Source organism: Ostrea edulis, chromosome 6 (assembly GCF_947568905.1).
Source record: "Ostrea edulis chromosome 6, xbOstEdul1.1, whole genome shotgun sequence".
NCBI classification, from domain to species: Eukaryota; Metazoa; Mollusca; class Bivalvia; order Ostreida; family Ostreidae; genus Ostrea; species Ostrea edulis.
In genome coordinates this window covers 88,469,272-88,496,944 of record NC_079169.1, presented here as the reverse complement: position 1 = coordinate 88,496,944, position 27,673 = coordinate 88,469,272, and the positions used below count along the sequence as shown (strand labels likewise).

Here is a 27,673-nt window from a genome sequence, read left to right as displayed (position 1 = left end):
ACTCATCTAACATGATACAGTAGTGTTTTACTGCAATGCTGATACATCTATTAACTTTTTAAAATTCCACATATTAAATGTCATCCAAATTACCGTAGATACTCGCCTATAAGTCGGTCCGCCTATAAGTCAGTTGTATTTTTTAAGGTTATTTTGTAGGAATTTGCCATTGACCCGCTTATAAGTCGGTACAAATTTTTGTCAGAATCGGTCGACAATTTCAAGTCAATGCTCTAGTGTTTTTACCTAAGTTTCAAAAAATATTTTGTGAAATTAATAATTATGAGGTGCTCAATATCCAAGCCATACCTGTTTGGGGTTTAAACGCAACCCTTTATCTATTATGGGCAATGATCCCTTGTTTACCTAAGCAATTATGGTTGTCTAATTACCAGTACCTGACACTGTGTTTACTTAGTGGCACGCGCCTCGCGAAAACTGTTACTGTGGGATTCCGGTATAATTCATTGTATCAACAATTTTAAGAGTCATGAATGATGATCTACATTATCTGTTAACAATATTCAATCTTTTATGAAATATATTTCAGCCGGTATACATATGAATATTTCAATATTAAATCGGATTCGTAATTCAATTTTACCGATAAACGATAGATTAGTTGAATATTGAAAGTTTTAATTATAGCGGTATGCAAATATTTTTTAACTAGATAAATGTACTTTGTACATAATTTTAAAATACATAAACAATACAACATGTCTAGATAATCATTTATGTGATAGTCCATGATAATCGTCGGAGTTGTTTAAAAAACACTAGCTCTACATTAAGCCGCCCAGAAAAATACCAATCTTCTTAGAACGCACCTATAAGTCGGACATAGAGTTTTGGACCAAAAATTGACTCCCAAAAATCCGACTTATAGGCGAGTATATACGGTAATACATTTTCTGCGAAAAACCTTGAAATTTATAAATATGGAAGGCACAAATGTCCTTCAAGTGAAATTGAATCAGGAATTCTTGATTGAGTAGGCTACATAACCTATTCACACATTTCTCTTTCAATTTGTCTCTACTTTGTATCATAGAATATAAAGACAAGGGCATCTATCATTTAATTCAAGCTAGCTAACTTACACACCAAATACAGTAAAACACACTTATAGTGAAGTGCTGGGGACAAACAATTACAGTAAAAACACTTAAAGTGAAGTGCTGGTGACAAACAATTACAGTAAAACACACTTATAGTGAAGTGCTGGTGACAAACAATTACAGTAAAACACACTTATAGTGAAGTGCTGGAGATGAACAATTACACTAAAACACACTTATAGTGAAGGGACAAACAATTACAGTAAAACACGCTTATAGTGAAGTGCTGCAGACAAACAATTACAGTAAAACATGCTTCTAGTGAAGTACTGGGGACAAACAATTACAGTAAAACACAGATATAGTGAAGTGTTGGTGACAAACAATTACAGTAAAACACACTTATAGCGAAGTTCAGGGGACAAACAATTACAGTAAAACATGCTTATAGTGAAGTTCAGGGGACAAACAATTACAGTAAAACATGCTTATAGTGAAGTGCTGGGGACAAACAATTACAGTAAAACATGCTTATAGTGAAGTGTTGCAGACAAACAATTACAGTAAAACATGCTTATAGTGAAGTGTTGGTGACAAACAATTACAGTAAAACATGCTTATAGTGAAGTGCTGTAGACAAACAATTACAGTAAAACATGCTTATAGTGAAGTGCTGCAGACAAACAATTACAGTAAAACATGCTTCTAGTGAAGTACTGGGGACAAACAATTACAGTAAAACACACTTATAGTGAAGTGCTGGTGACAAACAATTACAGTAAAACATACTTATAGTGAAGTGTTGCAGACAAACAATTACAGTAAAACATGCTTATAGTGAAGTGCTGGGGACAAACAATTACAGTAAAACATGCTTCTAGTGAAGTGCTGCAGACAAACAATTACAGTAAAACATAATTATAGTGAAGTGCTGTAGACAAACAATTACAGTAAAACACACTTATAGTGAAATGCTGGGGACAAACAATTACAGTAAAACATGCTTATAGTGAAGTGCTGGGGACAAACAATTACAGTAAAACATGCTTATAGTGAAGTGTTGCAGACAAACAATTACAGTAAAACATAATTATAGTGAAGTGCTGTAGACAAACAATTACAGTAAAACACACTTATAGTGAAATGCTGGGGACAAACAATTACAGTAAAACATAATTATAGGAAAGTGCTGTAGACAAACAATTACAGTAAAACACGATTATATTGAAGTGCTGCAGACAAACAATTACAGTAAAACACACTTATAGTGAAAAGCTGGGAACAAACAATTCTGATTCATTGTAAACATAATTCTTCATCTCCAAAACTTTCATATTATGTTTTAAAACTACAGGGAATGACAATCACTTCGCTGTAAGTATGAATTCATTATAAGTGTGTTCGTTGTAGCCGTATTTTACAGTAAACGGTACATCATCGCAGCATCAGACTGCGCCAAGTTGTATAAAACTTTTCCTACCCTTTTGAAGGAAAGAGAAACTTTTTCCTCCTTTTATCACCAGTGTGAGACCGACATTACCCATGCGAGCGAGACAGCAATGCGAGATTTTTCTGTCTTACACTGCTACGTCATTTATTATGATGTCATATATTCTCTACGATTTGCATTACATGTAGATGTAAAATATTTTGTATTGGATTCTTTGGATTTTGGTTTGATATAGCATGACGGACAGCCTCGTGTTTTTAAGTTTACACATTCAGTGTCAAGTTATCAAACATTTCCGAGCATCATCTTCCTGACTGTCTTACTAGTTTTTGTATTGAAGTTCAAATGAAGATTTCGATATATTTAGATCTTCTAAAAGCTCCTGAATAAATGCACTAAACTGTGATTTGAATGTGAGAAGAATACTCCTTCATTATTTTGGGGGACAAGATTGGCAATCTTCAGTGTGATTTTCCTATCCTACACTCGTACTAATTAAAGTATTTTATCAATTATCCTTAATACAGAGACCAAACGCTCTTTTTCTCCTTACCTGGATCTTGAGCGGTGATTTTGTTGGGGGTCTCCTCATGGCAGGCTACAGTGAAAAGAGAGATAACTCACGTTCAAACACACACAGTTATCAGAAAACATAATATTAACCGTTTAGACAGCTGATTGTCCATGGATATTATGAGAGAAAGAAAAAGAGAAAAATAATTGGTACCGTATAAGTTTTACATATATAAACTGAATATCAAAGTGCTATACATAAAATACTCACAGACACCTTCAGTCTTCTGGTTTTCTTTATACTTCTCTGTTTGGACACCATAGACTGTATGTGTGCCGTTTCTTCATTCGCAACAGCGTGGTAGACTATTTCTCCTTGTTTATTCCTACAATAAAAGCACCTGAGACTGAAGACCGTACTCATGTAAGTGTTGTTTATCTAATAAAAACAAGAGGTCCACAGGCCTTATCAGTCTCCCATGTATTGAAAGTATCACTAGTCCCAAGGGCTACGACATCTAGAAAAATGTCCTGTTCTGAATATCTAAACCAAATTCTAATGTTCAACAACAATATAAAGCTTCAATGCCCTTGAAAGTGCCTATACTGATGAAAGGCTTTACATAATATAATACATGTAACATTAACATGATATGAATACTTGGCACCCATCTAGAGTAGCTCTGAGTCAAAACTCTGGGATTGCGAAATTCAAAATTTTGGTACATCATTTTCTGCTTTTCCTGAACATGTATTTAGTTTTAAACTGTGTCAGCAAACTTAAAGAAGCCGTTCAAATGATGAACACAATAACTAGTATTATAATAATTTTGGCTCCACCCTGGAACCAGCTGGAATCGAAACCTAATCACACCCTAGTATCATGAAATTTACAATTTTGATAAAGGACTACCTACTCCTGTTAAATATCTATTTAGTTTCAATTTAGCATCAACAGTATTAAAGAAGACATTATCTAAATGTTTTACATAAATACACTATATATACCAAGTTTGGCCCCACCCTGGGGTCAGAACTTCTATCCAGAGGATCATGAAATTTACAATTTGGTAAAGACCTCCCTGCTCTACATCACTATGCATTTAGTTTTTCTTACACATGTGTGGTTGTAAAGAAGATTCTTGAAAATTTGTCAATTTTTGTTAAGGCCCTGGGGGTTTAGGAGTCCTGATATTTACAATTTATATTTCGCTTGTCCCAAGATGCTGCATACCAAATTTGAAAAGAATTGGAATGGTAGTTATCAAGAAGTTAAAAATGTTCGTATGGTATATCTCCACTGTGTCCTATCAAACAGCTACCCTCCCAGGTATATTAATAGATCTAAGAATCAAAATTAATTGATTTAAGAAATAAATTTCCTCTTTGAAAATATATGAAGGCATGAACTGTAATGCATTAGTGATCCATGAAAAGCATGCTGGTATGAAGCATTGCAGTTAATTCATTCTTTCATCTATTTTCAAAAATGACATTTATTTTTCATATTTACATTCTAGTTTCATTTCTGTCAGAATTCCCATGTTTTATTAGTCAATAAAATAAATGTGAATATTTGTCAACATGATCAAGATTCATACGTGCATTGTTCACAACTGCAGCGCATTCATGAGGAAATGGCTGTCATCACAATTTACAGAGATATCAAATGCAAAAACATTAGAAATGTAAATATCTATACATCCTCTACCTTCGGACTCTGACCACATCAGGGATACTGTTAATGAAATCTACGATATTCGAAAAGCCCAGCTTCTTTAACGGCAGAGGTTCCTGTGTGATTTCTTGGTAATCTCCTACAAAGGCAAATCAAAAGGAAAATGTATATCAAAATTAAATTTCTATCATCTGATCCATATTGATCAGGGCTTGAAGCTAACTTTTTATGTCACCAGTCCAGCCGGACTGATGGGGTATAATTTCAACCAGTCCGAAGAAAAATTTACCAGTCCAACAGTTTTCCAGAAATAATTAAACCTATTTCGTTAATGTTATTAAAATGAAATTTAACTCAATATGCCTCAGACAATATTGTAACATTTAAATGTGGGATTTATATTTACAAACCAGATTCGTCTAATATTTACAGATCGAAGAATGCCAAATGTGTGTATAAAATTTCATAAGTATATTTTCCAAAATGATGCTTTAGAAAATTAACCAGTCCCATCGGACTGACTAAAACAAATGTATGTCAGTCCGCCAGACTTTTAACCAGTCACAGACTGACAGGCATATGTTAATTTCGAGCCCTGTTGATTGAAAATTAATGAAAACTCACATATTTCTAATAAAACCATTAACACATATATTTCTAAATATCATTAGTTTGTTAAAACAAGTGTCTCCCCAGCCCCCCAAATTGAAAATGCTCCAAATTACTCCTCCTCGATGATCCCCTTAATTTACTGCATGGCATGAAGGAGAATATCTGCATACCCTTTGTGCATTGAGGAAAAAGATGGAGAAAAGATTCCACATTAATGTGATCAACGCCGTTGTATATGATACAAAAATAATGACTGTTATGCTGAAGTACCAGTAGGAAAGTGAACATACCTAGCTTGTACTTGAAACTAGATGCCCACAAGAGGTTCGCATCTGAGATTTGGAGTAATGTCAATTTTTTTGGAAGTGTATTTTTGATTTCTACATTGATGGAGAATTAGGAAATTAAAAAGAAAAACTGGGGTCGCAACACTTATTGAGCTACAGTGTTCTAAACATGACCTTTTTGCACTTAGAATTTATTCAATTAAACTTGGTTTGTTGGTGTCAACACAACATAAGCAACACAAATCTATCATTAGATAAAATAGATACATAATCATGTCTTCTAACACTACAGACAAAAATTAAAATTTTAATTCTAGTAATGGAAATAATAAATGACCTTTTCGCACTTGATATATGAAAAAATTCTTGATATCAAATTTGAGAGTTTAAAAGGACATATTAGGAGTAATGTCAATTTCTAAAATTTCACATAATTTTCAAGGCCTTAATTGTCTTAAAATTCAAAATGGAACTTTAAAAAGTGGGGGTTGGAGACCAATTTTTTTAATTATCAGTGAAAATATGGAATTTTTATTCAAAATTTCAAGTACCGGTAAATTAATTTAAACTTTTTAACAATCGGTGTTCTGTTTAGAAAAATATATCAACCAAATTTATAATTGTTGAATTTCAACATTTGAACTAGTTCCAAGTCTCAACTACTTGTATCGAAAAATAATTTAATTCTTATTATGTCCTTGTCTCTGATTGTTCAAATTCCAATTGAGGAACGCAAGTTATTTTTGTAAAACCTGGTTTGGTATGGGACACACCCCCTTGACAATCAGATGCCAGAACTATTTTTTTTTCTCTCTTTCTAAATTTACACCGCAGCACTGTTTTCAGCCTTCTATGGAATAGAAAGTCAATGTGTACAATAAGATACTTCGGTTTGATACACATATTGTTTTCTCGTTGTCAATATTAGCATATACTTGTACACAAATCACTGTTGTAAAACATCTTTTTTCTGTATGTAGATTCTATGGTCGAATAATAGATTAAAACAAAGATATCATCTTCGAATTCATGATTTGCCAAGTAAGCATTACCCTGTTCATTTTGAAATACATTTCTCACTAGGGAAAAGGGGGGGGGGTGTGTTTCATTGCTTGATCCGTCTTTCGAATTCAACAAAGCAAACAAAAATTCATACGTCACATTTTATCATATGACGTCAGACACATTGACATGTGGATCGCGAATTGTCACTTGCTTACAAATTTTCTTGTGTCGGATTTAATTTACTATTAGCGACAACGTTGTATACAAGGGTAAATTTTCATGCAGTAAACGTTTTCACAGAGTTAAAAGCCGCAAATTATTGCATTTTCTGATATTTGAAGATTTATTTTGGGTAGACCTAAACAATGCAATTTCCCGTATTTTCTCAATCTGTCGGAGATGAGCGACTTCAAAGTCGATCTCTATCTCTAAAGGGCAGCGATATACGCATTGCATGCATAGTCTACACATATTTTCTATCATGACAAACTTCACTTTCAATAAATCTACAATATTTTGATAAATGGCTAGGCTCCATAGAACTAAGATTAAAGATGGTGACCTTCACAGCTAGACGCTTCGTCGTTGTTGCTAAGTGAATCATTGCGCGGCTCAGTTCACTTGTATTTTTCCGAGTTTATGTACATTTTGATAAACGAAGGTCATGTGAGCAGCGATTTGCCCCCTGGAACCCCAATGCACCCAAAAATGCTTACATAAGAACATGGAGAAACCTGTCATTCCTCTGAAACCTAAACAAGACAGTTGCGGCTCTCAAACCAGGATTAGCACTAGGTATCTCAGTATAAATACACGAGACATTTTGCAAACATTTACAAAGGCAGTATGACTTTTCTAAGAATAGATAATATTAAGCAAAAGTTATTGGAAAGCCTGGGCTGTACATTTCATCAGGTGTTCGGGGTAAGAAAAGTTTGGTTCCTGCTGCACCCCAGCCGTCTGCACTGAATCATAATGTCTCCAGTAAATGGTCCTTTACTCCATCTGTGATTTTGGATGTGACATTGTCAGATGACAAGGACGGGCCATTTTATCAAGGACAGATGTCAGTTATATTCAAAGATTCCATATCTCAGGCAAACAGCCCATTTAGACATGGAGCTGAGATGCAAAAAATGTTACTGGATGATTTGCCAGTTATGCTTCCTCCAGAATCTAGATCTATGTCCCTCTCCCCCTTCCCCGAGAATTTAGATCTTTGTCCCTGTCCCCCCTTCTCCCAGAATTTAGATCTACATCCCTGCCCCAGAATCTTGATGTATGTCCCCATCTCCTTCCCCCAGAGCCTATATCTATGTTGAAGACATGAGCTGGTACACAATCTAGACTTACCTTGTAAGACATGAGCTGGTACACAATCTAGACTTACCTTGTAAGACACGAGCTGGTACACAATCTAGACTTACCTTGTAAGACACGAGCTGGTACACAATCTAGACTTACCTTGTAAGACATGAGCTGGTACACAATCTAGACTTACCTTGTAAGACATGAGCTGGTACACAATCTAGACTTACCTTGTAAGACACGAGCTGGTACACAATGTAGACTTACCTTGTAAGACACGAGCTGGTACACAATCTAGACTTACCTTGTAAGACATGAGCTGGTACACAATCTAGATTTACCTTGTAAGACATGAGCTGGTACACAATCTAGACTTACCTTGTAAGACATGAGCTGGTACACAATCTAGACTTACCTTGTAAGACACGAGCTGGTACACAATCTAGACTTACCTTGTAAGACACGAGCTGGTACACAATCTAGACTTACCTTGTAAGACATGAGCTGGTACACAATCTAGACTTACCTTGTAAGACATGAGCTGGTACACAATCTAGATTTACCTTGTAAGACATGTTACGAAGTTAGAATTAACGTTAGTTGTGGTCCCGAGTTTCCTCTATGAGGATTTCAGAGTTACGATCTCATATCAATGTTTATATCATGTTTATAAAGAATATTCAGGCACAGACATAATCATTAAAGTTTAATGATTTACTTATGTTATTCCGACATCATAATCAGTCACATGATCCTCCAAATGACGTTGGATCATCTTCTATTGAAACAAGACCACTGAGCACAATAACTTCCAGCGTTGATCTACTCGCGGGAATGAGGAGCGGATCTTACGTCATTACCTTCATAACATAACAATTGTGATGCTATATAAGCAGCGATCACAGACCGTCTGCAGTGAGCACTTTTTCCATTGGGCTCACAACCTCAACATGGTGAGGGTGGAAAGGGAAACCCAATTTAGATGGGTAATTAATTATCTAATGAATCTTAATTGATTTATTATATGGGAATTGATGCCTGTTTATCTACTTTAATTTAATATTATCCTAATATTATAGAAGAATATTGGAATAGACCCACTTTTGGGATATTTTCTTTATGGGCTATTAAATTCCCATGATTATTTATCATTACTAAAGACATTATTTTATCAATTATTATCGCTCGTAAAATTCATCCTAGATTATTTCATTATGATAAACTTTTGATACTGGTACACTTCTTGTATTTCTATCTGACATACAGATTTGAAAGACCCACAAGTTACGATTACCTAAAGTACAAAAGAGTATATAAAAGAAAAGATATTTTTTTTAAAAACGTAACAGACATGAGCTGCGCGCTACACAATCTAGACTTACCTTGTAAGACATGAGCTGGTACACCTTCCTTACAACTCATCAACACAGCCCTTAACATACTTTTCACTTCCTCCAATGCCATGGTTTCTTTTAGATTTAAATTTTATCTACAACAAAAAATTAATCAGTACATCTATTAAATACTTTTTTAAATCATGCTATAAATAAACTATTAAATGCATCATTTACTCTAGCTGCTAAAGGAGGGGGGGGGGGGGTTATGATGAATAACTTCCATAATTAAGGAGGTAATATGCTACACCAGAGAAATTTGATATGGATGAAAAGTGGAGGATATGTACAATAATATTTTGAAATTGAAAACTTTCAAATTTACTTTATTTAGTCCAAAAATGCAGTTTTAGTAGAAAGCCGTCTGAAAAAAATTAAACCCCCTGCTGGACTTGAACCCATGATCTACAGTTCAGCAGTCGACGGGTTAAATTACTGAGCTACTCAGCTGGGCAATGATTTTTTAAAAGAATAGATAAATATTGCTAATATTTATATTTTCATCCATCTTTTAAAAGGAAGTCAGATACTATAACGATCTAAAGTACCTCCTTAAGTTTTGTGCAAACCCTTCAGCACTCCATGCAAGAACTGTTTCATACCATTCCATGCAAGTGGTGTAAGCACTTCAGGGTTTGTACTTGCATGGGCAGAATAAATTTTGATCGGAGCTATTGCACAATAAGATGGTGAGCATGCTTCGTCTTGCTCAGTGACGGTACAATACTATATTGTTTATGTCCACAGCAACATCATCGTTTATGATTTTAAGACGCATGGCAAGTCTGATATAATTACGATCACAGGGTCCAGTGAAAATGTTCAATTTGCATTCATGCCAGTACTAGAGACTCCCTGGATTGACAACTTAATTTATTGCAAGCACCAACAAGAGGCCAATGGGCCACATCGCTCACCTGAGCAGCAGACTAAGTTATTAAACTTGACTACAAATTCATCAATTATCATACGCCCTTGTAGACAAATATAGCCTTTCATATAATAAATTTCATCCAAGGATGCTTTGTGCCAAGTTTGGTTCCCTATACATTTGCATGTAAAACTTTGATCCCCTATGTGGCCCAACCCTACCCCGGGGGGGGGGGGGGGGGGGGGGGGGGGCATGATCTGAGTAATTTAAATTTACTTTACATCTGGAAGCTTTCAGGGAAATATCCATTCTTCTTGCCCATTGGTTCTTGAGAAGAAGACTTTTAAAGATTTTCTTTATAAATTTACATAACTTTGATCCCCTATTGTGGCCCTAACATACCCCCAGGGGTCATGATTTTTACAAACTTGAATCTGCACTATGTCAGGAAGCTTTCATGTAAATTTCTTTTCTTGCCCAGTGGTTCTTGAGAAGAAGATTTTTAAATGACCCCATCCTAGTTTTGCATTTTTGTAATTATCTACCCTTTGAAGGGGCATGGCCCTTCATCTGAGCAAACTTGAATCCCCTTCACCCAAGGATGCTTTGTGCCAAGTTTGGTTGAAATTAGCCCAATGGTTCTGGAGAAGAAGACAAAAATATGAAAAGTTTCCGCTGATCCCGACGGACAAATTTTGATCCGAAAAGTTCAGATGAGCTATAAAAAAATGAGCTTACAATTTCCAAGACTATACCCATAATCTCTAAAATCAAAATCTTTAGTTGAATATAGTCACACTGCATGCTGACAACAACTTGAAAATGGCAACCAGAAATAGTAGTGATTAAATAAGAAACTAAAACCAGGACTGGATTGCCTTTTTCTAAGTGAAGTCATGATAATAAAAATTAACTTGCAAGTTTTGGCACGTAAAAAAATGTTTAACTCACAATTTAGATAGATTTAAGTACTGAATTATAGTTGACAATTTCATTACTTTAAACGGAGCAGCCAATGCAACCTTTGACCTTGACGACGTTTCATATTATATTTTGTAATGATTATGCAGACAGTGGTAACTAAAAAACAGGATCAAATTAGTTTGCAACACACATGTATTCATTGTCTATGATGAAAGCAATATGTCAATCACAAAATAAAAATAAGAGAAAAAAAAACCAGTGAATGCTTTAAACAGGTTGGGAACACTTCCCCTATAGCGAGGTATTCTCCCTAAAATGTGATTATCCCTCTTTAGCGAGAATAAATATATCCCGTACAACCGTGAAAAACACCCGCGGAGTACATCTTTTCATGATTCACGTGAAAAGAAGAAAAAGTGCTAAAATGTCTGATACTTCTGCAAATATATTAATCAAAACAAAAACACTCACGATGTGTATTGGATTTCATACTGCTTCCCTCTTACGCAGCAACTTTGATATGCAATTTCATGACTATGTTGTCAATTTCATGGAAACAATTCGCATCATGTTGAGTGCGTGTCGCACTTATTCAGCGTTGCACGGGATTTGCCATTATTTTCAATAAATACGCCAAAACACCTGTTTATGGTAATGTTTATTTCTCGCTAAAGAGGGATACTCGCGTTTTAGCGAGAATATCTCGTAAAGGGGAAGTGTTTCCAACCTGTTAAATTTATACTGGATTATCTGAATATGTTTTCAAGACAAAATCCATTGGAGTAAAACAGGCGATAAATGCAAGTTAAAATATCTTGCTCTATCAATGTGAATCCCCATTACCACATTGTTATGCATGGATGCCAATTTTGAATCGCATCCAATTCCTTTGCAGTCAATCATCAGCCTCAGGAAATAAAATCTGATGGTCACTCAGATTTCTTTTTATTCTTTTCTTTATAATGATAGCACAAAACTCATTGACTTTGTATTGTAATGTACTTAACGAACTGTAAAAAAAAAAATGTAAGCATCTTGCCAATTTTAAAACCTGACACATACTGTACAGACGGGTAGTGATAATCTTTTTTTAAGAGGAAATTCGAACCGCTCTCGAGATTAAAAGTTATAAAAACAATAAATTTCGATTCTTACTGATATCAACAATCATTTAGTAAATATTCGTGGTTGCCTAGCAAATATGCCCACCTTCTATTTAAGTTTCCTTGTAATATTCAAGTGATGTTAGGAAGAAATGAAATCGAAACTAACTTTTTTTTCCGCCACGAAATCTGGGTACATCGTACTACTAATACTCGCGAAATGTTTTCGTGACACGTGGCGCCAAAAATGTATGCACTGCACGTGCCCGAAGTCTTCGGCGAAGGAAGCAATATTTCCAGGTGTAATAACGAGAGCACATTGCAAACGACACAAATAATTCTTTCACGGGGTTGTGGATTTCTAGGTCACCTGAATAAATTGGTTGTCGTCGTTCGTCTTTTTTAACTTCTTGCTAACTACCAGTCTAATTCTTTTCAAATTTGGTATGAAGCATCATTGGGACAGTGGGGCATAAAATGGCAGGACTCCAACACCCCTGGGGTCTTAGAGACAGGGCAAAAACTGCCCAGAATTGACCAATTTTTTAAAAATCTTCTCAAGAACCGCACACGTGTAAGAAAAACTAAATGATGGTGATGTAGAGCAGGATCAAAGGCCTCTACCACAGTTGTAAATTTTATGATCCCCGGGGTAGGGGTTCTGACCCCAGGACGAGGCCAAACTTACTATATTGCGTTTATGTGTAAAACACTTAAATAACGTCTTCTTTAGTGCTATTGAAACTAAATGGATATTAATTTAGAAAGAGCGAGTAGTCCTTTAAATAACAAGAGGCCCATGGGCCACATCGCTCACCTGAGTCACCGTGGTCCATATCAGAAAATTTTCCATATCTATTTGCATGTAAAACCGTAGTCCCTATTATGGCCCCAAACCTTCCCCTGGAGGCCATGGTTTTTGCAAACTTGAATCTACACTATGTCAGAAAGCTTTCATGTAAATGTGAACTTCTTTGGCCCAATGGTTCTTGAGAAGAAGATTTTTAAAGATTTTCCCTATATATTTGTATGTAAAACTTTGATCCCCTATTGTGGCCCCATCCTACCCCAAGGGGGGGGGGGCATGATTTTAACAAACCTGAATCTGCACTATATCAGAAAGCTTTCATATAAATCTCAGCTTTTCTGGCTTAGTGGTTCTGGGAAGAAGATTTTTAAAGATTTTTCCTATATATTTGTATGTAAAACTTTGACCCCCTATTGTGGCCCCATCCGACCCCCGGAGGCCATGATTTTAACAATTTAGAATCTGCATTATATCAGGAAGCTTTCATATAAACCTCAGCTTTTCTGGCTCAGTGGTTCTTGAGAAGAAGATTTTTCCTATAAATTTGTATGTAAAACTTTGACCCCCTATTGTGGCCCCATCCGACCCCCGGGGGCCATGATTTTAACAATTTAGAATCTGCATTATATCAGGAAGCTTTCATATAAACCTCAGCTTTTCTGGCTCAGTGGTTCTTGAGAAGAAGATTTTTCCTATAAATTTGTATGTAAAACTTTGATGCCCCCCTTGAGGCCCCATCCAATCCCCGGGGTCCATGATTTTAACAAACTTGAATCTGCACTATATCAACAACCAAAAAAAAAAAAACGAAAAAAAAACAAACAACCAAAAAAAAACATGGACCCCCTATTGTGGCCCCATCCGATCCCCTGGGGCCATGATTTTAACAATTTAGAATCTGTACTATATCAGGAAGCTTTCATATAAATCTCAGCTTTTCTGGCTTAGTGGTTCTTGGGGAAAATATTTTTAAAGATTTTTCCTATATATTTGTATGTAAAACTTTGATCCCCTATTGTGGCCCCATCCGACCCCCGGGGAACATGATTTTAACAATTTAAAATCTGCACTATATCAGGAAGCTTTCATATAAATCTCAGTTTTTCTGGCTCAGTGTTTCTTGGAAAGAAGATTTTTAAAGATTTTTCCTATATATTTGTATGTAAAACTTTGACCCCCTATTGTGGCCCCATCCGACCCCCGGGGGCCATGATTTTAACAATTTAGAATCTGTACTATATCAGGAAGATTTCATATAAACCTCAGCTTTTCTGGCTCAGTGGTTCTTGGGAAGAAGATTTTCCCTATATATTTGTATGTAAAACTTTGATCCCCTATTGTGGCCCCATCCGACCTCTGGGGGCCATGATTTTAACAATTTAGAATCTGCATTATATAAGGAAACTTTCATATAAATCTCTGCTTTTCTGGCTCAGTGGTTCTTGAAAAGAAGATTTTTAAAGATTTTCCCTATATATTTGTATGTAAAACTTTGATCCCCTATTGTGGCCCCATCCGACCCCTGGGGGCCATGATTTTAACAATTTAGAATCTGCATTATATAAGGAAGCTTTCATATAAATCTCAGCTTTTCTGGCTCAGTGGTTCTTGGGAAGAAGATTTTTAAAGATTTTTCCTATATATTTGTATGTAAAACTTTGATCCCCTATTGTGGCCCCATCCGACCCCTGGGGGCCATGATTTTAACAATTTAGAATCTGCATTATATAAGGAAGCTTTCATATAAATCTCTGCTTTTCTGACTCAGTGGTTCTTGGGAAGAAGATTTTTAAAGATTTTCCCTATATATTTGTATGTAAAACTTTGATCCCCTATTGTGGCCCCATCCGACCCCTGGGGGCCATGATTTTAACAATTTAGAATCTGCATTATATAAGGAAGCTTTCATATAAATCTCAGCTTTTCTGGCTCAGTGGTTCTTGAAAAGAAGATTTTTAAAGATTTTTCCTATATATTTGTATGTAAAACTTTGATCCCCTATTGTGGCCCCATCTGACCCCCGGGGGCCATGATTTTAACAATTTAGAATCTGTATTATATAAGGAAGCTTTCATATAAACCTCAGCTTTTCTGGCCCAGTGGTTCTTGAGAAGAAGATTTTTTAATGACCCTACCCTATTTTTACCTTTTCTTGATTATCTCCCCTTGGAAGGTGGCCTGGCCCTTTATTTTAACAGTTTAGAATTCCCTTTACATAAGGATGTTTTGTGCCAACTTTGGTTGAAATTGGCCCAGTGGTTGTTGAGAAGAAGTTGAAAATGTGAAAAGTTTACAGACGGACGGACAGACGGACGGACGGACGCCGGAATACGGGTGATCAGAAAAGCTCACTTGAGCTTTCAGCTCAGGTGAGCTAACAAAATTATAAATTTGATGATCCTAGGGCTAGGGCTAGGAGTTTTGGTATTAGGGTGGGGCCAAAATGGTCAGTTATTAAATGTGTGAAAAATAGACATTTTTAATTTCTTCTTGATAACTACTATACCAATTCTTTTCAAATGGTATGAAGCATATTTGGGACAAGGGGGACATAAATTGTAAATTTCAGGATTACTGCACCCTGGGACCTTAGAGGCGAGGCAAAAACTGCCCAAAATTGACCAATTTTTTTTAAAAATTTCTTCTTTAGAACCGCACGTTTAAGAAAAACTAAATGCATTAAGATGTAAAGCAGGGCTCAGGCTTCTACCAAGATTGTAAATTTCATGATCCCTGGGGTAGGGGTTCTGGTCCCAGGGTGGGGCCAAACTTCGTATATAGTGATCATGTACAAGTTTGCTGATACTGTATAAAATCTAAATGCATACTAAGGAATAGTAGATAAAGATGTACAAAAAATGGTGAATTTCACAACCCGGGTTTTGACTCTAGGATGGGTACTTTGTAATATCTTTTAATGTTGTAATGTTAATAGGCACTTACACCTATTATATTATGTAGAGCCTTTCATCAGTGTATGCTCTCATGAGAGCATTGAAGTTATAAGAACACATCTTGTTTTCTACTTTTGCTAAACATTAGAATTTAGCTTAGATATTCAGAACAGGAATTTTTTTTTTCTAGATTTCATGGCCCTTGGGAGTAGTGATACCTTTTCACTAGTACTCGGGTGACCGATAAGGCCTGTGGGCCTCTTGTTATTTTGGAGTGTTGTTATAGACTAGTCTATTTATGATTTACACAAATAATAATGATGCAAGTCCCGCAACTTTTTAGGTCTCAGATGTAGAGAAGCGGGGGTATGATTATGTTGTAACGGTGATAAAGTCTTTAGGATACATACAACACAGTGAACAGCTATCATGTTCTTATTCGCTCTACTCAAACGAACATAAATAATTCATAAAATAAACACAAACACGTAGGTTAGGATATTAAGCGCTCTGAAAGTGCAGTTTACTTATTTCGGATATTAAGCGCTCTGAACGTGCAGTTTACTTATTTCGGATATTAAGCGCTCTGAACGTGCAGTTTACTTATTTCGGATATTAAGCGCTCTGAACGTGCAGTTTACTTATTTCGGATATTAAGCGCTCTGAACGTGCAGTTTACTTATTTCGGATATTAAGCGCTCTGAACGTGCAGTTTACTTATTTCGGATATGAAGCGCTCTGAACGTGCAGTTTACTTATTTCGGATATGAAGCGCTCTGAACGTGCAGTTTACTTATTTCGGATATGAAGCGCTCTGAACGTGCAGTTTACTTATTTCGGATATGAAGCGCTCTGAACGTGCAGTTTACTTATTTCGGATATGAAGCGCTCTGAACGTGCAGTTTACTTATTTCGGATATGAAGCGCTCTGAACGTGCAGTTTACTTATGTCAAAAACACTGATATACATAAACAATTCTTCACACAGTATTATCTTCCTTTCTACAAAATAAAACAATTTGTATTGATAAATCAAAGTACTCGAGTAAGGCAAGGGCGGGTGGGTAGGGCATAAGTTATCTACACTAAAAAAAAGTCTTCGAATGGTTTCAAAATTATTCTACTCACTGACGGTGGTCAGTTAAAATCCGTGTAATGAATATTTAGATGTCAATTAGACTACCCAATAAATTACAGGTATAAATAAACACGAACACGTGTTATTAGAACCTTTAATAAATACATCACGTTTTACATATTATAAAAGTTTATTTCAACGATTAGAAGTTAATTACACTTAAAGCCTCAACGGATAGATGTATGGACATTGATTGATTTACATGACCAATTTTGGATTTTAATCCCCATCCCCATAATCACGCACATTAACGCGTACACCTTTACGCCACAATCACGCACTTTACATTCACGTAATTTGTTTTTACTGCGTTTTGTCGTGGATACAACCAAAAGTGTGTATTTTATTATTTGGGTTGGAGGACTAAATAGTGACAAGAATGTGTTATCTGTCGAATCCCAACAGTAATGAAGAGATGTAGAGGTGGTGGTGGGGGGGGGGGGGGGGGGGGGGGGGGGGGAGAGATACACTACGGGCAACGCGGAATCATAGTTCACCACGTTCCCGCGACGGGGAAAATCTAACACGCGGTATGCTAAAGGTGTTTTGATTATTTTATCTGATTGTTTCAATTATTGATATATCTACCTCTGGTGTGGTCAGGGGTCCGTGTTTGCCCAACCCTTTATTTTGTATTCCTCGTGGGCGTTATGGGATTAATCACTGTCCGTTATCTTCATCTATTAAGATTACTGAGTGTAAGGAAGATGGTTATTTAATTTGTTAAAAAAGCAGATCACAAATATTACATCATGATTTTCGTGGTATGCATAAGTAGTGGCGGATTTAAGGGAGGCGCAGCCGGCACCCCCCCCCCCCCCTAAAATTTTCAAAACTAATGTTAATCGTGGTATCTTGTTTAGAAAAATGTAAACGATAAAAGAAGCAATGATTTCTTCCACTCTCGGAGAAATAAATGACAAACTCTTTTGATTTATTGGATTGCTTTTATTGGGAGAACTTACATTTTTTCCCCCCTATTTAAACCCTTAAAATTTGCGTCATTTTATTAATTTCACCTTATTAAAAATGACAGAAAATAGTAAAAATAACTACTTGGGAGGCATATTTCAAGTCCTATGAAATCTAAAATCCAGGATCGAGCTCTGATATATATGGGGGGGGGGGGGGGGGGGGTAAATATCTCTTGAACTATACAAACTATGACTTTCATATGTTGTATTTATGCATTATTTACAGAAAAAACTTTCATATGATACAGTACTAGTAGTGTGTGATTTTGTGACCTTGACCTGGGTGTCTGACTTACTTTAAATAAAAAAAATATATAACCTATTCAATATTTCCTGAACTATTTAAAGTAGATCTTGCATGTATTTTGACAATACCTTTCATTTCATAACTTTGTGACCTTGAACTCGAAGTTGGACCTACTTTTAAGAAAATTTAACCTTAAACATTAGATCTGGAACTATTTTAGGTAAGGCTTTCGTATTTTGTATATAGATTTCTTGTGCCAAGATCTTTCGTTTCATACCATGATGTATGAATTTTGTGACCTTGATCTTAACTAGAACATCAAGGTCATATTCGTCATATTGGTGTTGAGTACAGACTTATATATAAATATTTATACTATAAGTCTGTAATTGAGTCAGACTGAACATATTTTATTGTAACTGAATTTACAAAGGGATTGAGCACAAGTTCTTAAAACTTAGAACGCTTTATATAACAAGCTATATCGGTATCCATGGTGTATATAATCTAGCGCTAATCAAAACGGCCACTCTGTTTGATAAATGTTTGTATGATAGTAAACAAATATTTGTTTACAGCGTTACTAAGAGAATTGTCGCCCCAAAGAAGAACATGAGTGTTGACGACGATATGCAAATAGTTAATTCCAAATATGTCATTAAAAGAACATTTGTAGCTTCTGTATACCACGTGTAAATTTACACCAGTACTTGAGAGACTATTAATAATGTTATACAACGGAATGCATCTTGGTACAATTTGTGCCTGGACTATTTAAATGACGGCTACCACATGCGGAGTAAAGAGGGTGTGAATTTCCTTTCTTTCTTCTTTTAATTTATTCACAAGGACCCCAAGGATTCACTTCGTTTGACTTCAACAGGTGGAATATTCCATTTACTGATAACAACCGGTACAAATGGAGTTTTATAAATGAAGTTTACATTTAGGTACATCGTGATTTGATGCGTTTCGTGTGTTTTACCAGGAAAAATGTCTTTTAAAAAATAGTCTGGAGTCCACTTCTGGTTCACTGTATTCATTGAATTTAATCATATTTTTGCCTAATGTGAAGCGATTCCCAACCTGTTTCCAAATAAAGAGATTTTCTCGAAGATAATAAAGTTAATCCTCTTACTATTCTTGCTTCACTTAGTTTAATATATTTTTTTCAGATTTGTTTTGAATTATACACTTCTGAGGTGTATTCTGATTGTGGTCTTATAATAGAAATGTACATCAGCGATAATTTTTTAATTTATATTTTTTCATAATCCCCAGGTTTTGTTGGCATTGGCAAGTAGTAAATTGATATAAAAAGGTCAACTTAGATCTAGAGAGAAAATAGTGCCTAAATGTTGGTGTTGATCTACCCATTCTAATTGACACTGCAGAGAGACAGGATTGGGATAGTCTACATGTTCCTTTCTTATGAAAAACAGTCTTTGTTTTTGAGGGATTGAATTTTAAAAGCCGTTTTTCGAACCATGTTCGTAATTGAATAAGCGTTCGATCGTGTCTAAGTTATCAGAGGAATGGTCTGCAGAATTGTCATCGGCATATAATCTACAAAACGTGGCCATTTTATCTACAACATCATTAATATACATATCAAAAATAGCAGAGGACCAAGAACAGAACCTTGAGAAACTCCTGCACGTTCGTGTTTTACAGAAGATATCGAGCCCTATATAAAATTCTAAATAACTTTTAAACCATAATAATATTTCGCCGTTAATTCCATATGATTGTAGCTTGACAGGTATCCTCTGTACCAGACTCGATCAAATGCTTTAGAAAGATCACAAAATATCATGCAACATGATTTAGCCCCATCTATAGATTTTAGAACATACTCAGATGTGTTAATAAGTTGATACATTGTTTCAGCTTGGTATTTATAAAAAGGGTTAATATCATAAAATATTGTTTATGACTACTTAAAAACATGAAACGCTCCATGACGTTTAATAAAGAAACGGGTCTGTAAGTTGATAAACGTGTTTGATCACCCGCTTTAAACAAGAGAAGAACATTTGCCAATCTAGTTAAAATAAGATCTTCTCTCACTGTCATTCTCCAGTTTAACGGTTAGAAAAAATCTGATTTTAATTATATCCGACATTTGGTGGTGGTGGTGGGGGGGGGGGGATACAACCTAAAATGGTCTGTTTAAAAAAATACACAAAGGTTTGGTTATGACATCAGTAACCTTTATCATTGTATAACCCACTATCTGGCCCAATAGCCTTGTTGATAGGTAGAATGGTGAAATTATATCTACCATGTTTTGCTCTGTAATAAGTGTTTTTACAAAGAGTGAATAACTCTGGTAATTCAGATTTACTGTCATTGATGAAAAATAATTGTTCAGTATCTCAACTTTTTCACGACAGACACTGATAATTTTGTCATGGGGGTATTTCAGTAGATTTATTCTTATAAAAGGTGTTTATACGGAGGTTTCCCCCCCCCCCCCCAATACAAGGATAATATCCGTTTGTATTATACTGAGTAAGGCGAGGAGAGATCGGGTATCTAGGAGGAGTAAGTGTCCACCTGTTAAGTGTGTTTCCCCAGACATCTGACCTGTGAGACTGTAACCCTCCGTTCTGAAATTTATGGATCTGAAACTAATTGCACATGGTATTTAATCGGATATGTACTAGTTGTGCTTACTCACCCCCCCCCCCCTTTCCAATTTTAAAAAAAATGTATATGTCAAGCCCAAAGCCTACATCAAAGGGGAGACGAATTTTATTTATATGAGGTAACTTTCACAGGGGCCTAGGATACCATTTTTAATAATTATAATTAAAAGAGTTCGGTTGTACATTCTGTTTCGTTTCGTTTCGGTGGGTTTCGTTTCGTTTCGGTAGATTTCGTTTCCTTTCGGTAGATTTCGTTTCGTTTCGCACTTTACAGGTACCCTGAATAGTCTGGAGAATTTAGCCATGTAGCACAGGAATTGTAAATTCCATATCATTATTTCCGGGGTAGAGGTTCTGACTCCAGGGCAAAGCCAAATGATCAAATGTCATCGTATTCAGTTTATGTTTGGTATCTACGTGCCATAAATGAGATTGTTCCTCTAACATCATAGACTGCGTTTTTAATCTGCTCATTTTTCTTTCGTTCATATCTGTTTCATTCACATGATGCAGAATGCAGACTTAATGTCTAATATGACAACATTGGATATTAATACCGTTTTGTTTACTTATTTATCCTAAAATGTTCTCTCCGCAATATAGAAACTTTCGATGCATCCACATGCAGTATCAGTTATATCGGACATTCCATACTTTCGTATTCTGCAATAGATCGCACTTTCAGAGATCGAAAGTAGATATTTCTTTAATATTGAATTGTCGTTTAAAAGGTTTTCTAAAACATTTTCTGAAACTATAAATTCCCTTGGACTAAATCTAGAAATATTGTTTTGGTCTTTGAAGACCATATGAAACGCATGTATATCAATTCCCCAAAACTTCATTTCTTGTGCTAATAATAAACACACAGGAGAAATATCCTCTTGTAAGAGTATTCTCCAAAGCCAAGTTTTCCCAAAATGTGGCGCATTAATACCACCTTCACACTTGTGATTTTTCTTACGAGTCCTTACTAATCTCCGACTCGTGGTCAATCGCAAGCATTCGTAAATTACTCGTCGATATCCGTGTCTAAATCGTAACAATCCATGTACCTTTACGGATTTGTGGAATACGTAAGGATCCGTAAGAAAAATCCGTGAATGTGAAGGTACCATAAAGCATTTTCAAAAATACTCATTTCATACAAAACATCCACGTTTGAGAGATAAATCTTCGTAACACAGCATCATATACATGACGACTTATTGATTATTTAAAAATGTCAGGATAACCTGTGCTCGTCTGCTTACATCTATGGAGCGCCAAAATGAACATAAACTCAAATAATTGAAGATATCTTCAATTATTTGAAGATATCATCAATTCAATTATTGTTCTCTTTAATTGAATTAATGCGCGCATTAAATCAATTATTGCTCTCATCAAATGAATTAATGCGGGCTTCTTACTTATCCTTTCCATTAGTGGAACTCTTCAAATTAAAGGCGCGTAAAGTCGTGCTACCGGGTCAACATACGTAAACATTACTTAGGCATACGTAATATAAATTATGGTATCGAATACATATTATAACCGACTACTGAAAACCACGACACTGATTAAAATTCTAAAGGCAAATTTAGGAATTGATTATTCTTACAAGAAAACAGACGAACTTATTAAACTATGTAAGTAAGTAAGTAATTTATTTCCAATTTTGGGCCCAACTTATCAAACGTTGACAAACAAATACGTACCCCCATACATCCCAAACAAATACATTTAATATGCGAAGTGTTGGTAAACAACGAGAAACCGGAAGTAACCCTGCTGAACATTTTGAAGCGGCGTGACTAAACACAGAATAAAAACCGTGTTCCGGAGGAACTCGAAACACGGCTATACAAAGTTCATATACATAAATCATAAAAGAGTGATTATCCAAAAGATAGATGAAAAATAAAATTTACAAGTTCATGATAAATCAACTTCTCTTAGTAATGAACAGCTATATAGGTTATTCGCAAATTTTTCAATAATATTGTTACATTCGTTGCTCATAAGCCAGATAAATTTTTGTCTATTACACAGGTTTATAAAATTCTTGCACAAAATGTTCATGGACTCTATGTTAGTATGCTATGCAGTCAAATACAAAATGGAATTCATCTTCTACACGAAGGATCTGCCAAATCTAACCGATATAAAGCATCAATCGCAAGAAGAACTGTGAAGGGAAAAACCAAAATGCACATCCGACACAATAACTTTTCTTGTAATTAGTGGGATTCATATGTTATTAGAATTATTCTGTCAGACTATGAAGACATTCCAGTTTATCATACAATTTGGACAGGTTCATATGGGCATGGACTTTGTAATCGTTCATGTACCTCTCTCTCTCTCTCTCTCTCTCTCTCTCTCTCTCTCTCTCATTTTCCAATATTTTAGAATAAGTTATATATTTGCCAAACTGCATTTTTTAAGACGTATAACACTAATTAACACAACAAATGCGTTTCCAAACTGCATCTAAGCTATTTTGAAAATTACAAAATATTGATTGACTTAGGACAGAGAACATCGTTGTTTGGAATGTTTAAATTAGGTGTAGTAGAGTTTAAAAAACATGTAACATCCTTGATAAACTAGTGTTAGAATATTTAAAAAATGCAGTTTGACCAATGGCTATTATATTTAAAGATACACAATGTACTTTAACTTAAAAAAGGGGGGGGGGTGCTATGAACGTTTCGTTTATGTCCCAGTAATCTCGCACTTGCTCGCGAGACTTGTGCATTTTCTTACCAATGACACACAAGAGTAATCAAAGCGCGATAACTCTAATGAGCTGGTAATGAGAAATCAATTAGTGCTCTCATCAATGAATTAATGCGCGCATCAATTCAATTATTGCTCTCATCAATTGATTTAATGAGCGCATTATATCAATTATTGCTCTCTTCAATTGAATTGTAGCGCGCATCAATTCAATTGTTAATATAATTAATTCATTTAAAGAGACCATTAATTCAATCATTTAAAGCGCGCATCAATTCAGCTGAAGAATTAATGCTATCATCAATTCAATTAATGCGCGCAATAATTCAGAATTGAAGATATTATTAATAATTATTTCAAGAGATCTTTAATTCAATTGTTGCGCGTATCAAATGAATTGATGATATCTTCAAATAATTGAAGATATCTTCAATTATTTGAGTTTATGTTAATTTGGCGCTCCATATACATTGAGCGTGGTACACTCGTGACAAACCACTTTCTTTTTTATGGCAATTATCTGGGTCCCTCTATACATTACTCTATACATTACTCAGCTTGTCATTTGCAGTTAACAAAATTACATTTGCAAATCGATTTTAGTTTAATCAAAGGTCAAAACGAGTAGTGCATTGTGGAAGTGTAAAAATAATAAGATTCCATCTTGTTTAACGTCTCTCTCGATAATTTTTCACTCATATGGAGACGTCACCAAGACCGGTGAAGGGCTTCAAATTTACATGTAGGCCTTTGCTCGGCGTTTACAGCCATTGAGGGTTCTTTAGCGTGCCCTACTGTGACACGGGACATCCGTTATTAAGGTCATCTCCGAGGACCCGTGACATTCACGCCTGATGCCGAGTGTTTGGCGATGGAACTGTCACTACTCACTACCTGTTTTAACGACTTAGGCCTGGGATTCGAACCCCGGCCTCTCGCATGCGGGGTGAACGCTCTAACCTCTAGGCCACCGCGGCGGTGTATAAGAATTGCTAAAGTTTGTAATAAACATAATTGTCGGTTTGGGTGTTTTTACTGAAACATTCTCTATATTCATTTCGATCCAATTTTTGTAGTTGGAGTTGGTCCCTTTAAATTGTAAAAGTCAGCCGTTGGTTGTAAAAGTAAACCTCTTCATAAAACTCTCTTAAGAATATAAAAACAGGTCACCTAACAAACGAGCACAATTCGTGCTCATGGGAATTCCAACAGACTGTTGGAAGACCTGATCACTAAAGACTATGAAGATATTGTCAATGGGGAACTCCAGCATGCTTTTTTTTTTAAATTTCAACTTCAGAGTACTGCGTGAAGTAATTTTTTTTTATGACTGGTCACTATAGATATGAATGTTTCCGTTTTCTATAATTGTTGAAGAAGCAACTGTCTATGATGTCAAAAAGTAATGTCAGTGGCGGATTTAGAGGGGGCGCAGCGGGCGCCCCCCCCCCCCCCCCCCCTCACTAAAATTTTCAAATTTAAGGTAAATCGCGGTATCTTGTTTCGGAAAATGTACTAAACGACAAAGGAAGCAATAATTTCTTCCACTCCCGGAGAAATGAATGACAAAATCCTTTGATTTCTTGAATTACTTTATTGGGAGAACCTAATTTTTTACAAAAAGCCCTTAAAATTTGGGTCATTTTATAAATTTCACCTTATTAACATAATAGAAAATAGTACAAATGACTTAATAGGAGAAATATTTCAAGCCCCATAAAATCTGTAAAATCAAGGAGCTTCCGGAGGCTTCGCCCTGAACCCACTGCCTCATAATGTGGCGCCCCCCGTAACCACATATCCTGGATCCGCCCCTGAATGTTCTTATATTCCATTCAAGTCTTCCTATCTATATTTCCACGCTAGGAGTTTCACCCCGCTCTTTGTTTTATAATGAGTAAGGTGAGGAGAGATATGTAGTATTCTTAATATTTCATTCAAGTCTTCCTATCTTAATTCCCACGCTAGGAGTTTCACCCTCATGCCCTCATTCTGTTTGTTTAACGTGCGACCTGTTTATATTGAATCAGGGTCTGGTGTTCTGGCTTACCCCTGCTGGCATACTATAGAACCTGGTCTGGCATGGCCCCAGTTTTGGCCTCTAATTATGCTCCATACCAAATTTTGGTCTGGTCTCAAAAGTTGGCCTGGCCTCAAATCTGAAATATTTTTGGCCTCAACGAAAAAGAAATTTTTTCTTCAAAATTTTGATTGAATTCATTGATTTATTATTGATTTTAGTTTTTTTAAATCATAGCAGGTAAATGATATGTTTCTGTTGTTTTGTGAATGTGCACTTTAAAATAATCACAAACTACCACCAATCTGAAAAAAATCAATATGCCAATCGTTTCATTAGTTGTATAATCTTTTTGGTGTGTACTAGTACATACTGATATGAAGGGAAAAGAAAATGATTGATCAATAGATATTCAGTCAAATCAATCAGATTGGTGGTAGTTCATAATTATTTTAAAGTGAACACTTACAAAACCACAGGCACCTGAAGTATGGATATTACTACACCCCCTTCATTTGATAATTTGTTTTTGTGGCAACATTTTCTCTGAAATGTGTGAATTCCCTGTGTATCTCACCCCTCTTTCAATTTAAGTAATCGTTTCACGCTTTTTGTTAGCTTTAGCTTGTACGATTGTACATAAATCGAAAGAGGGATGAGATAGACAGGGTCACACATTTCAGAGAAATAATTGCCACAAAAAAAATTATCAAAAAAGGAGGTTGTAGTAATATTCATACTTCAGGTGCCTGTGTACAAAACAACAGAAACATATAATTTATCTGCGATGACTGAAAAACTAAAATCAATCTTAATTTGGTTGAGGCCAAAGATTTTAGAGGCCAAATTTGACCAGGCCAGCTTTTGAGGTCAGGTCAAAATTTGGGGTGGAGCATGATTAAAGGCCAAAATTGGGGCCAGGCCAATTTTGAGGGCAATGGGACCAGGCCAGGTTTGATGGTATGCCTTCTCTGTTATGTAATTGTAGGTCAAGTTTGAATATTGAGCAGACATGTTTTATTCCGGAGCCCAGAGCACACATCCTTATACACCCGGTTACCTATACAGTAAAAGACTTAGAACGAAAAACTGGCCACTCTGGTGTATCTTCACCTGAATAGAAATCCACTGACCCAAATGAAACACAAAATATCACCTAACACTGATAGGAGTCAAAATGAGGTCAATGTGATAAAAAAGCTATCTATTGATTCTGATTCAATCACCACTCCATTTAAATATGTAGTAATGTAAAGTCAGCGACATTGAAGACAAACACTGGTCTGGCGGTCTTTGTACCCGTAATAATAGAACAACTCCATTTATACTGGACTTCGTCTTCTGGCCAGAGGCTCATTTCAAAGACTGTAAAATATTAGAGTCAGTACATCACAACATTTAGTTAATCTGTCATAGTGGAAATTTACTGACACATTTTCAGGACAACCTGACCCTTCCTCAGGACGATAGAATATTTATATAGAAAAGAAAACTAATATATATATATATATATATATATATATATATATATATATACTAATACCAATAAATATATATTGTTTTGGGATTTATTAATTGGTATTAGTACTTTCTCTCTCTCTCTCTCTCAATCTCTCTATATATGTATATATTGAGAGAGAGAGAGAGAGAGAGAGAGAGAGAGAGAGAGAGAGAGAGAGAGAGAGAGAGAGAGAGCACTAATACCAATATATATATATATATATATATATATATATATATATATATATATATATATAGATAAGATAAGATAAGTTTATTCCAATTTTGAGCCCAGAGGGCATAACAGTAAGACAGTTTATAAAGAAGGAAATTCAAAAAAGAAAGAAAGTTTACAACATTAACTACAGGTTACATAGACTGCAAACTTCATGTGGATGCAGCATGTTGGGGAAACAAGTACATACATATATGAATTGCTAATCATGTGTATACACAAGTAATTAAATGGACAGTATCAGTATTATGCCAACATATGAATTATAAACTATAA

General features: G+C 35.5%; 2 protein-coding genes across 8 annotated transcripts in view; one reads left to right on the top strand and one right to left on the bottom strand.

Moving 5' to 3' along the window:
* LOC125647763 (tudor domain-containing protein 7-like) overlaps positions 1 to 12,456 on the bottom strand; it is a 101,792-nt gene extending 89,336 nt beyond the window's left edge. For 3 of the 7 annotated variants that reach the window (XM_056142539.1, XM_056142545.1, XM_056142542.1), the window contains exons 1-5: positions 12,313 to 12,454; positions 9,297 to 9,403; positions 4,736 to 4,841; positions 3,296 to 3,410; positions 3,065 to 3,109 (exon numbers count right to left, since the gene is read on the bottom strand). In XM_056142539.1, the coding sequence (XP_055998514.1) occupies positions 3,065 to 3,109; positions 3,296 to 3,410; positions 4,736 to 4,841; positions 9,297 to 9,378 (348 nt within the window). In that variant the 5' untranslated portion in view covers positions 9,379 to 9,403; positions 12,313 to 12,454. Of the gene's footprint in view, positions 1 to 3,064; positions 3,110 to 3,295; positions 3,411 to 4,735; positions 4,842 to 9,296; positions 9,404 to 9,633; positions 9,804 to 11,946; positions 12,109 to 12,312 lie in introns of those variants that run through there. The other 4 variants (XM_056142540.1, XM_056142543.1, XM_056142541.1 and 1 more) reach the window with 3 other exon arrangements.
* Positions 1 to 27,673, top strand: part of LOC125645932 (protein Hikeshi-like) — a 145,465-nt gene that overhangs the window by 5,799 nt on the left and 111,993 nt on the right. The gene's annotated exons all lie outside the window — the stretch shown is intronic.